General features: G+C 43.4%; 1 protein-coding gene across 1 annotated transcript; it reads right to left on the bottom strand.

Annotated features, from left to right (window-relative positions):
- Window positions 1-866: 866 nt before the first annotated feature.
- Window positions 867-6,155, bottom strand: LOC123410163 (ureide permease 2-like). The gene is made up of 10 exons (XM_045103059.1): window positions 5,906-6,155; window positions 5,744-5,792; window positions 4,121-5,597; window positions 3,954-4,019; window positions 3,207-3,383; window positions 2,042-2,303; window positions 1,664-1,802; window positions 1,489-1,578; window positions 1,024-1,147; window positions 867-939 (listed from the first exon to the last, which is right to left on the bottom strand). The coding sequence occupies exons 6-8, from the start codon at window positions 2,282-2,284 to the stop codon at window positions 1,499-1,501; spliced, it is 462 nt and encodes a 153-aa protein (XP_044958994.1). The 5' UTR covers window positions 2,285-2,303; window positions 3,207-3,383; window positions 3,954-4,019; window positions 4,121-5,597; window positions 5,744-5,792; window positions 5,906-6,155; the 3' UTR covers window positions 867-939; window positions 1,024-1,147; window positions 1,489-1,498.
- Between the last annotated feature and the right edge of the window lie 5,921 nt (window positions 6,156-12,076).

Genomic DNA, 12,076 nt, shown 5'->3' with positions numbered 1-12,076 from the left:
CCTCCCAGGTGCGCCATTAGTATGCCTCCCAGGTGCGCCATTAGTATGCGTCCGAGGTGTGCCATTAGTATAGCTCATGGTGCGCCACAGGTTATACTACCAGCTCTAAAAATATTCAATTATTATCCTCACACCCACAAGAAGGTTCAAGATAAACACATATTACACCACAATGAAAATATGTTTATAAACATGCACATACATTGAACGCAAGTTGACAAACAATTAACCTAAAGGAAGCATAGTTTTGACCATCTTAATAATCATCTAGAACACACAAGTCACAAAAAGGTAAGGACTATTGGTTACTATGAGAGACTTCAGATGGTCTAGAACACACAAGTTTGTATCTACATGCACAAAGTGCAAGCTTCAAAACACTCGAAACACCAAATAGTCTACAAGACAATAAGGTCCATGATTACAGATTGGTTGGTCCATAAACGCTAGAGAGTCATCATGTCCATTAGAGAGTCATCATGTCCATGTGCATCAATAGATTGAGTACCTGAAAACATTTTGCACAAATTTGTCAAGAAAGTGGAACCAGATCAAATTGTTAAAATCTCATATGCGTATTAAAATATTTCTAGTACCATATGAAACCTATCACTTGTCTTTTATCTCATATGGTTCTGGTGATAGGTTATGCCTTTTATCCACATATGGAACAACATCATTACCACAAGCCTACGCTCGGTAAAGAAACAAATGCTCGAAAGGAAAAAACGTGAATATTATGTAGGTACAATATTCCATGCAACTAATCCTCATTCACTTTTAGGACTATAAAACGAACTATTCACTGTGGCTTTGACTCGCCACAGCAGCAAGTAACAAATTTATTTCTGAAAAAGTAAGAGTAGTTCTGCCTTTGATATAGCATGCTGCCGAGGGAACATGAAAGCATAGCTCTTCTCGTTAATCAGAATCCATAACCTGTATTTTTTTTAAGTTAGTAAGGCCATATTGATTCCTGAGTAAGAAATAACAGACGATGATGAGCAGATTGTCTCCATATACCTGAACCGCACATCGGGTTCACAACAGGAGTGCACTTAGACACCCTTATGTCGACGACAACAACGTCAGAGGTGATGAAAGTTTTTGCCACCGATGCAGCATGCTCCAAGCAACACCTCACCACCTGTTTGCGCAAAACCCAGTTAATTTTTGTTTGAGCTTGATGTTTATGCATAGAAAGGAGGGTAAAGAAACTAGTTGGTTGTGAATAAGGAGAGACATAGAATCCCTCTTCGAAACGTCTTATCAAACTGGTCACCCCAAAGTTTATGGGTTTCATGCCATACAATTAGATATTGATTAGGAAAAGCACCGGATCGCCATTTTTCGACAAAACATAAGGGACTTTAGGATTTTCAGGTACATTGTCTTACTTGAGAAAAGGGTACGTACCACAGCATCCTCATATGAGAGTATCGGTTATATGACGTGGTCAAAGAGAACATTGCTTCCGCAATCACATACCTTGGTTGGATCAATAATACCAGCAGCCATCAAATCCTTGTACCTCCGCCCTGTTGATCCGGCCGTCCAGAAAATAGTTCAGTGTCGTCCCTACAACAGTAATTTCAATCATTTACTTATCTTCAGATAATGATGTTGGAACAGCTGCAGCTTGAAACATCCATGTACTACCTACCTATGACAACCTTGAGACTCGAGGCCATGACCTCGGTGACCAAAAGCCCGACGTATGCCCAGCCGTACTGCGTGGCTACGGTGCCGAGGGTGATCACCATGCCGCCCGCCAGCGCAAACATGATGGACGGCCAGTAGTCCTGGATTGTTCGTTCAATACAGATATAGTTAGACCAATTGCACCATCATATACACTTAGCAAAGCCTGATGTACCAACTGAACTTGTGGCTTCACTTATGTCAGTTAAACTTCAGTTCAGAACGGCTGAAAGCAAAGCCAACTTCAGGTGTTGTCTGAATTTCAGTCTTGCATATACATGTTGACCCTTTCTTTCTATGCGATGTGAGGAAGGAATGAAGACAGTGATAATTGAGCTACCTGCGGCTGGGTGAGCTGAGTGAGGAAATTGGGCGTCTCCGGCGTGTCGCCGCCGATCTGGCCGAATGTGAGGGCGATCAGCACGGCGGCCAGGAAGTTGGTGATGGAGTAGTCGAGGTACGTGTGCTGCAGCAGGCGTCCCCGGCGCTCCAGCACGGCGAGGACGACCGGCCAGGTGCCGAGGAGCACCAAGGCCGCCGCCATCAGCCTGATGGCTCCGCCGATGTCCTTCACCAGATACATCTGATCTTTGTGACGGCGGCTTCAGGAAATTGTGAACAACAGTCAGTACAGGTAAGAAAGATGAAGGCTTTCCTTAAAAAACTGAATCTGTCTACGCATGAGACCCAGCCTCGGTTACCACTGAAAAATGAAGATATTAACTAGAGAAGAGCCTTGGATGGAACAGTTCAGCAAGTCAACATGTATAAACAAGCACTTGCAAGACATTAGCAAAGGAAAAAACATGCAAGATGGACCAGGAAGCTCTAGAATCTGTTCCGGAGACAGATCTGGGAGTGGGAGAAGGAGGGAAAATATGCTTGAAGCGACATGTTCTTTTGTCAGAAGAACAAGGGGGGAAGTCAGCAGTGCATGTGCAAGGGGTAAAAAACTAAAAATGTTCTTGCATCTTCTTTTGTTAGAAAAGAATCGTTGAACAGTCAAGCAAATCACTAGTAAAACGGAATGAAAAAAATTGCTCGAGGAAGAGCAATTTTAATAATATGGGTACAAGCACTAGCGCACTATGGCAGCCACATACCAGAGAAAAACATGGGTAATGTTGGGATATTGTCACAGATGAATTGCATCACATTGCAGGATTACTTCATCCATGGGCATGAACGGCTTTGGTTCACGGGGTGTTTTCAGGTGGAGCAAGACAAAGGCCATAGCAGCACCAGGCAGCCGCAAAGTAGGGAGAACAGAGGTAAATGTTTGGATCTTTGTCAGGGACAAGTCCTCCCTCTCTTGTCTTTGAAGTAGAGCAAACTCGGCACGAGACACAGACTCCATGACACGTTTTTTCTATCAAAATTCCTTGATAATGGTGTTGTTCCTTGCATTCAGCAAGAATATCACCGTGGTTTTCTGCGTGCAACTCAGCAACAACTCCACCAAACTAGCAGCTATGGAGAGAGAGAGAGAGGGTGAGAGAAGATACCTCGACGCCCAAGGTTGTAGCCATTTGAGGATTCGCTTAGTCTCTCTTCATTATCAGCTGCATTGGAAGCGTGTACAGCAGTCCCAAGGATGACTGGAACAAGGAAGCAACCCACTCCGGTGAAAAGAATATCTGCCCGGTTGATGCGGTTGTCCAGGAAATAATTCAGTGTCGTACCTGAAAATACAACATGCATTAAAAATGAGTGAATTCTTCGAGGACACAGGATAATAGCAGAGCCAACAGGCAATTTGGTGCATCGATCGGTATAGTTAACCGGAAATGTTATTTTTCAGATAACTTTTGTGGAGGCTTTCTTTGCCCTTCTTCTATATAATATATATATGATACGCACACTCGTGCATATTCGAGGAAAAAAAAGATATCAGCTGTACTCATATCTTCAAATCTGTTCATATCTTGAGCTGCTTTTAATAAATGATCTGCCTACGATCAACAGACACTTTGTTCAAGCAACTAGAACTGTCAGATAACCAGTGTTATTGGGCAAAATTCTAGCTTAAACCAACTAGTGCTAACCTAGTAATTCAGTCCCCTCCTGTAATTTTGCTTAATAAAGGAAGATTATGAGCTGTACATCACATGTATCATCAGAAACAATAATAAGAATGTTTACAAACTTACCAATTACAACAACCATGCCCGCACAGATAACCTCAGTAACCGAGAGACCCACATATGCCCAAGCATACTGTGTAGAAAGGTTCCCAATACTGAAAGTCTTACCTCTAAATGGGGCGTCCATTTCTCTCAATCCGCCCTCCACATCAGGTACATCGCCAAATGGTTGCTCTGAAACACAAAATCTGGTCAGCCCAGCAGAGAACATACAGAAACAGACAATGGAACAATTCGACCGAAGCAAACGAAAAGTTGGACACATAAGCTCTTACTTCTCTTAATGCCAGCCTTCTCCACCTCCTCCCCGACCAACGCCCTCGCCCTCCTTATAGCCCTCTCGCTGAGAGACACTGGTCTTCCCGACCCAGCAGGGGCGGACCCAGAATAAAAATGTCCCGGTGTCCACATATACATCATATATATGACATCCCACTCAATGATAGTAATGAGATTCCTTATACCAAAATAAAATGTTTCACTTTCACTTGAAATACTATTTCTAAAGCATACAAACTCAAAACAGTGAAAGTAAACATGAGACGGCTGACATACGACCATAGATCATGATGGCCTACAAAAGAAAAGAAAAATAGTCATTGCCTACGCACATAGTCAAGAAATAATCTAGTTAGATGTGAATCGCTAAGTGGAATCAGAAAATCAGAGCAGTTTATCCCCAATTGTATTATCTTTCAATTTTTAAATCCTAACCATACAATTAGAAGAACATAAATTAGAAAAAATTGAGATGCCTACTCATAGTTGAGGGAGTCTTAGGGATCGATGGTTAGTATCAAGTGCAGAGCGTCGTACCTTTGTTTATTTCACAAATTTAAATTTTAAAAATCTACGAGCGGGAGAGGCTGAATAGAGACAGATGGTTAGATGATGATGCTTGAACGTTTCAATGAAAAGCAGTGAGTAAGAGGACTGACGACTGGCCGAGCGACGGAGGGTGGCGGGCGACGGCATGACCAAATGAGATAAGACGTAGAATGTTACTCCCTCCATTTCATAATATAAAATGTTTTTGACTTTATAATAGTGAAAAAGCGTTTTTATATTATTAAACGGAGGAAATAGAAGGCAAACATCAAGTAGCGGTACAGGATATGAGTAAACATAGATCGATTAATCCATCGACAGTAATTAGCTAGCGAGGCCTCGGCGGGTGTGCGCAAATTAGCTACTCCCTCCGTTACGGTTTAGAATGCACAGTTAAACTTGCGTGCGTTTCCAAAATAGACAAGGTTTAAGGCGCGAAAGCAATTACTCTTATTAATTAGTACTAGTACTAGTCATATGCGCCCACCCAATTTACTGCTCAGGCATTAGTACTAGTATTTTCTCAGTTCATTAGGCGCATTAGCATTTACACCTGCTACATCTCACAACCAATCGATGACTACCTTGGTCCCAGAGATTTTCAAGCGTGCCTTCTAAACCGTGACGGAGGGAGCAGTAAATCACGTGTCTCTCTAGCCGGACGGACATTGATCGCTAGGTGCCTAGCTGAGCTGCACTGCCTCTCCTACTTAATCCATCGCTCTGCCCAGTGTCCAGCTCAAAAAGTTACCGGTGTCCAGCCCAGAAATATGGGCCTCATATAGCGTAAGCACCAAATTTACCCAGGGACAACGGGAAGACTAACGTAGGTCCGCCCCTGCGACCCAGTGCAGAACAGCTCACCTTTTCATGCGTCGCCGGTTGCTCCGGCCATCCCATCACCTTCGAGCAGCTTGTTCCGCACTGCAGATTCCATCAGCAGCAATAGGAAAGTCACCAGTTAAAAAAAGCATTTGTGTCCAAACGCCGAGACGGTATACACACATGAGGGCACACCGTGCTCGCACTGACAGGACCAAGTATGATGAGGTGAAGGGAGGAGGCGGTACCCTGGACGAGGAGGTCGGCCATGGACTCGACGCGGCAGCCGTCAGAAGCCTAGGGTTTCGGATCGGAGAAAGAGGAGGCGGGAGAGGGACCATTCAAGTCAATATCCAGCACCATTTCTATGAAGGAATCGACGCCGAGATGAGAGGACGATGGGGCCGTACCTTTGGCCGGCGCGTCCTCGAATGGAGCGGCGGCTATCCCCGGGGCGCGCCCCGGCGCAGTAAGAGGCGGGGCCGCGGCGGGCCGCGGTGGCGCGTCGGGGTCCGGGGCGGGGATCCAGACATGGCTGCCGTCGGGCCGGCCCCAGACCTGCCACCTTGTCGGCATCGCGGCGGGGGTCTATCCCGGAATCTCGGGCGGGATCTCTCGCTCGCCGGCGGCGCGACGGGTCCGAAAAGAGAGAGCCAGAGAGATTTGGGACGAAACTCTCTAGTAGTCAATTAAATATTAGTAACCCTAGTTACAAATGACGCACCATCTGGTGGTGCGCCATTAGTAGTTTTGCAAATAAAATAAAATTATAGTAGTGGCGCACCACCTACAAATGCGCCATTAGTAACCAGGGTTACTAACGGCGCATCAGCTGGTGGTGCGCCATTAGTAGTTTTGTAAAAAAAATAGTAGTGGCGCACCGAGTGTGTGGTGCACCATTAGTGTCCATCACACTAATGGTACACCTGCACATGGTGCGCCACTGCTATATAGTAGTGGCGCACTACTTGTCTGGTGCGCCATTAGTGTCTATATCATCTATAGCCCTTTTCCTAGTAGTGTCCCCAAGAGTATCTAGGGAAATAATCATCTTGCCTGTGATCCCGCTTGAAAGACGAATGAATCCATGAAGTAGACGAACTAACATAGTCAATCGAATCATCACTCTCTGAAGCGGTTCGGAATTATATCGTGAAGAAACAATTCGGAGACAACAATCAACACACGTATACATGGCATGATATGCAAGCAATTATGATGCATGTCCAGTTTAATTATGCAAGGCATGACAATCACACCAATCAAATACTACACATTAAGTGAAGTTCAATATGACGAAACTCCACGTTCAAATATTTCGTTCACTCTGGTTTATTTACTTAGCAAGTTTAAATGTTGTTAAACATGGCAAAAGGTGAAGCCTAATTAAACTACACTTTCAAGGCATTTTAAATGAGGTCGGAAACAACATATAGCATTTCCGAAATGACTCCATATGTTAATTTGGAAATTGGTGCAGATCTGAACTAACATGTCTGATATTTATTAAATGGAAAATAAAGTGGTTCATGTGATTCTACACGTCCTTCTAGTCGATTTACATATAGAGATCATCTAAAACGGAGTTAGGGTCTAAAAGATATGAGCAAAACAAGGTGATATGCCACGAATGCAAAATGCATGCAAATGACAACCACACATATTTTGAATCATGGATGCAGCAAGATATTATGGAGCTACATAAAATTCTAGGAATATTATGGAGCTACATAAAATTCTAGGAAAGCTTAAATGAGGTCGGAACAAAGAATAACAATTCCGGGAAGTCCCCGTATGCAAATTAATGTTTTGGTACTATTCCGCCTATAACATAATATTAGAGTTGTTAAACAGCAAAATAAATGCCACGAGGTTATTCTACACATTTTTCTGGTCAAGTTGCATATATAAAACATTTTAAATGGAGCTATGGTTAATTAATTATGAAATAAATCATTTTAACATGGCAAGCAATTATGTCAATTAAATGAAAACAAGAACTTAAATATTTTAAACACATGTGAGATTTGGATATTGTGAAACTACATATAATTCTAATCATTTTTCATGTATAAAGTTTATAAATCCGATGCACGGTTATTTGAATACGGGCATTGAAAAATATGGCATATTGCTGTAATTTTTAAATGCACTGAAAATAGCTAAAATCTTAGATAACAGAAAAAACAACAGCGGGCCAAAACAGTTAAGCGCATGATAGTATATGATGCTGAGGGGCGCGGTTTATTGGGTGGTGGGGGAGTGCTCACCTTGTGGGCCTTGACCCATGTGGCGACGAGGCTGGGCGGGCGGCGTGGGAAAGGGGTTGGGGCTTGTTTTGTCCTAGGGTTGTCCAAAAATGGACTAGAGGGGTCTATATATAGCAATGGGGCTAGGGTTTTAGGGGTTTTGCTCCCTTCCGGACCCTCCGATCGTGATCGGATGGCTCCGACCATGCGGTAGGTTTGGTGGACTTAGTGGTTGTGTAGGGGGGGTTGGGCCAAGAAGAGAGGGAAGTTTGCGGCCCATGATAGTTTTTTCAAATACCAATAACGTCCACTAATAAACTTGGCTATAGTGTCGCGATATATTTAACAGTTCGGGTATCAAACAGACTTTGATTGCGACGAAACTTGCCACGTGGTCTACCTACCCCATAATAAGACCGCACGCCAAATTTCAATCCAATCCAAGAAAGTTTTGTACATACTTCTAATAAAAAAATATTAATAGTGACGTGGGCGCGTGCGTGTATGGTTTGTCTTGAAACAATCAACAAAAACGGGGAGAGCCAAGAACTAACAAAGGATGCAACCTTTTGAAAAATGACGGCAATAGTGTGCCGATGAAATGCAAATGATGTGACTAATGCGATGATGAATGCAACAACCAAATAAAACACACGGCGATAACGAAATTGAACGGGAGTCTTATGGAGTGTCGGTTCCGGGCTGTTACACTTGTCAACGAGTATCTTGAAGTCCAGGAATGTGTGGACAACAAGTTAACACTTTAATGCTTGTGCGATTCCATCTATGAATTCCTCCATTTTCTTGTCTTTTTTCACGTACTCATCGCTACCATAGCGTGATAATTTATTAAAGTGATCCAAATATCCCATTACAATTGAACTCTGCTGCCTGAGGTCTTCAAATTCCCTTGTAATTTTCATGACATTGTTGGGTATATGTGCTCCATGAAAACTTACCTTAATTTTTGCCCAGGTAATATTGTTCGCATTTGCGTGGACACGCAGGAAATTTTGCCAGCAAGATGTGGCTGCTCTGGTTAAATAATGTGGCACGTACAATACCTTCTCATGGTCACAGCATTGTGGAGTAATTAATTTCCTCTCGATATCGCACAACCAATCATCAGCTTCTATTGGCTTATCTGTGCGAGAGAAACCCGTGGGATTAGTGTATTGTAATTCAGCCAACCTAGAACACAGTTGGTGATATCCACGATGATTTTCCAAGTTCATAAGATGATTCATCATCTCCTAGTGTTGCTGCTGACTTTGTTCATATAAGCGGCATACTTATGGAAATGTTGATTCACTGTCGTGCTGACTTAACTGGCCTTGAGCAAAATTATTTCCTGTGTGAGCGAAATGATTTTCCTTTGGCAGAACCAGCATGAACCGACTCTCGGGTGTTGTTGCAAAAATCAAAGGAGTAAAATCCGAGCAATGGAAGAAATAACTTTTGCAAACCAAAAGAAGATACTCCACTTATTTTTTCATAAAACATCATCGTATTCGGAGAAGGAACACATGTTAGATATCTTACAACAAGAATAATCATACAACACACCACTCACGATGTGCGTACACAATCCTGACATGTTATTTAGGGTAGTGCACTTCTCCATATCCTACATGATGCAACACAACTACTTCTATCCAACCCTACGAGCAAGCAAACATATCATACAAGACGTCATGATGCGGTTCTACACCACACTCTAGCTGGAGGTGGACGTAATATAAATCGGTCTGCCAAGGATAAGTCCCAGACAAGTTGCTGAGGACCCAACCTCCTCCTAAACAGGCTCTAGGAGAACAGTGCGGGGCTGCGAAGCTGAGATGGGGATAGCAGGAAGAGCAACTCTGATAGGGGTAGGAGCAATAACTTGGTTAAACTCCTCAAGGGAAGGCAGCTGACGACTTACAGGCTGGACAGGCGACATGCATGAAGCAGAGGATGAGGGACATGACCGAGGTGGGGCAGAACAGAGACGCCCAATCCTGTTAGGAGGGCAACCTTGAGCAGCATCCATACGTGCGGCCACTAAGTCATCCGATAAGCCATCAAAAGCTGACTCTAGGGGCGTGAGGTACTGCATGGGTAACTCAATAGCCCCATCACTTTGTCCTCTAGTGCAAGCAAAAGCATAATGACTCGTGTACGAAATATGACACGGGAGATAGTGATACGGGCGAGTCTTCATCACTGGAAGGATATCCCGGAGGCGTGCAATAGCCTCCATGGCAGCCATCCACATAGCCTACTTATCCGTAGGCATGGCTCTCGACGAAGCGAAGGCCTCGTGTCTGAACGCGCCCACCCTTGAACTGCACTAACGCCTGGTGCAAAGTCAGAGTGTCGTTGATCCTGTGGTGATAGAGCGTGTACTCGGGACAAGTTGTCGTCCCAATTGCGATCCCGACGATGATGGAGAGTTGTCGCATAAATCCCGTCGGCTAGTTGGCGAATACTTCTGACAGACAACTGCTTCCAGCCATCTACATAGTAAACAAAAATTTCCAAATAGTCATAACATAAATATATGTTGACTAACAGAAAAAATTACAGTATGCAGAATGCTCAAATTAACTTAGACTAATTAACCGGTTAGTGATCACACCAAGTGGCTTCCTACAGTAAGCCTAGCTCTCATACCAAGGTTGTCAGGATCGGTTTCCAAATAATAGAATTATCTGAAATCAGCCATGAACGTCATTCGAGCATAGAAAATGATTCACACTGGTAGACCAATCTTGATACCGAAAAACCAGTAGTACTTAATATTATACAGGGTTGAGTGAGGGTCGCTCAACAGTGTATTACAAGCATGACAATATCATCATAAATGTGGATATAACAGAAGGGTCATGGGGGTAGCACTGCTGACTCGTATATATAGGTGGATGTGTCACAACGGAGTGAAGTGACACGACTCAATACAATACAACATGTCAAGCGTGAGACTGAGGCTCGACATTTTATTCATGGTGACAGAAGAAGTAGAATAATACAACAACGTATTCCAAGATTGCAAGACTGACCGAGACTCCTCCTCGCATTGAACTCGCTATCGTACTCTTCATCCATAAGATCACCTTCATCAAAATCTGGCCAACTCAACAAGCCAATTAGTACTTTGAAGGTACTCGCAAGATAGCCTGGACATAAGATATAATGAATGCAAACAGAATGCATATAGAAAGTTAATTAAAATTTTACAATCATCAAGATAATGATTTAACAGTAAGCTGAAATAAAATAGAGACAGATAAGTCGGGCACTAGTCCTCCTGAAATATCCAAGAAAATAAAATACACTAATGAGGTGCCTGAAGCGACGCCTGGAATGGTTAACAATGAAAGTAAACTTCCACAGTCGGGCATCTAGGCGACACCACATAAAGGGTTTAATAAAATAAATGACATGCCACAATGGGGCATCAAGGAGACACGACATAAAGGGCTTTAATAAAATAAATGACATGCCACACTCGGGCGTTGAGGTGACACCACACAAAGGGCTTTAATAAAATAAATGGCATGACACAGTCGGGCATCAAGAGGACACATCATATAGGGCTTTATGAAATAATTAAGAGGCCACAGTCGGGCATCTGAGGAACACCACATAAAGGGCTTATATTCTATTAACAATAGGCGAGTATCCTGGTGTTACGACCAACCTTCAAGATGCCAAGTACAACCAGTATCGCAACAGGTTAGCCACAACATCAGAGTCATATAATCACAAGTAAGAGTTCTCATAAAAGATTTATTTGCTCTCCAGAAACTAACACGAAGACCGACGCTTGACACGTCAACCTGCCATCCTTGACCATGGATGTAGTTACTCGAATAGTTTTGAGCCTGGAGAGGGTGTACTCTTTACCCACAACCAATGGGTTTCGATAGTCACAAGGAGTAATCCCGCCTATGACATTTTAGAATTAAACACACATAACTAGTACGGACCCATTTTTACTCAGCGAGGCCCGAAATCACCCGGACAAAACTTCCAGGAAAAACTATAAGATGGGGAGGCCGACACCTTGAATAGCATTGGATCAAATTTATATCACACGCTACTAAGGGGTGCCCCCTCTTGGCCTCATCCAGAAACACCATGCCTCTTGACAAGATGACTAGCATTATTCCAGGGCCATGGAACCTTCATCCGCCCCCTCTACTTGGTGTGTACATGGAAATAGTTTTACTGCCTACTATACCGTATTCCCTTTCGGAAAAAGCATGTGGCAACATGAAAGGTAAGGTGGCATACCGAGAAGACTGGATTTATGCCGATACTGGATTTCTTAAGTTTGTTCAAGCACTG

This window comes from Hordeum vulgare, chromosome 7H, assembly GCF_904849725.1.
Source record: "Hordeum vulgare subsp. vulgare chromosome 7H, MorexV3_pseudomolecules_assembly, whole genome shotgun sequence".
NCBI lineage: Eukaryota > Viridiplantae > Streptophyta > Magnoliopsida > Poales > Poaceae > Hordeum > Hordeum vulgare.
The sequence above is the reverse complement of the archived record's forward strand: the minus strand, read 5'-3'. Positions and strand labels throughout refer to the sequence as shown.

Excerpts from the sequence above, each read along its gene's own strand:
- LOC123410163 (XM_045103059.1), bottom strand. The coding sequence starts at position 2,284 with ATGTATCTGGTGAAGGACATCGGCGGAGCCATCAGGCTGATGGCGGCG. Across the intron at positions 1,803-2,041 it reads CTCAGCTCACCCAGCCGCAG|GACTACTGGCCGTCCATCAT; the intron begins GTAGCTCAATTA and ends CGAACAATCCAG. Across the intron at positions 1,579-1,663 it reads GAGTCTCAAGGTTGTCATAG|GGACGACACTGAACTATTTT; the intron begins GTAGGTAGTACA and ends TTACTGTTGTAG.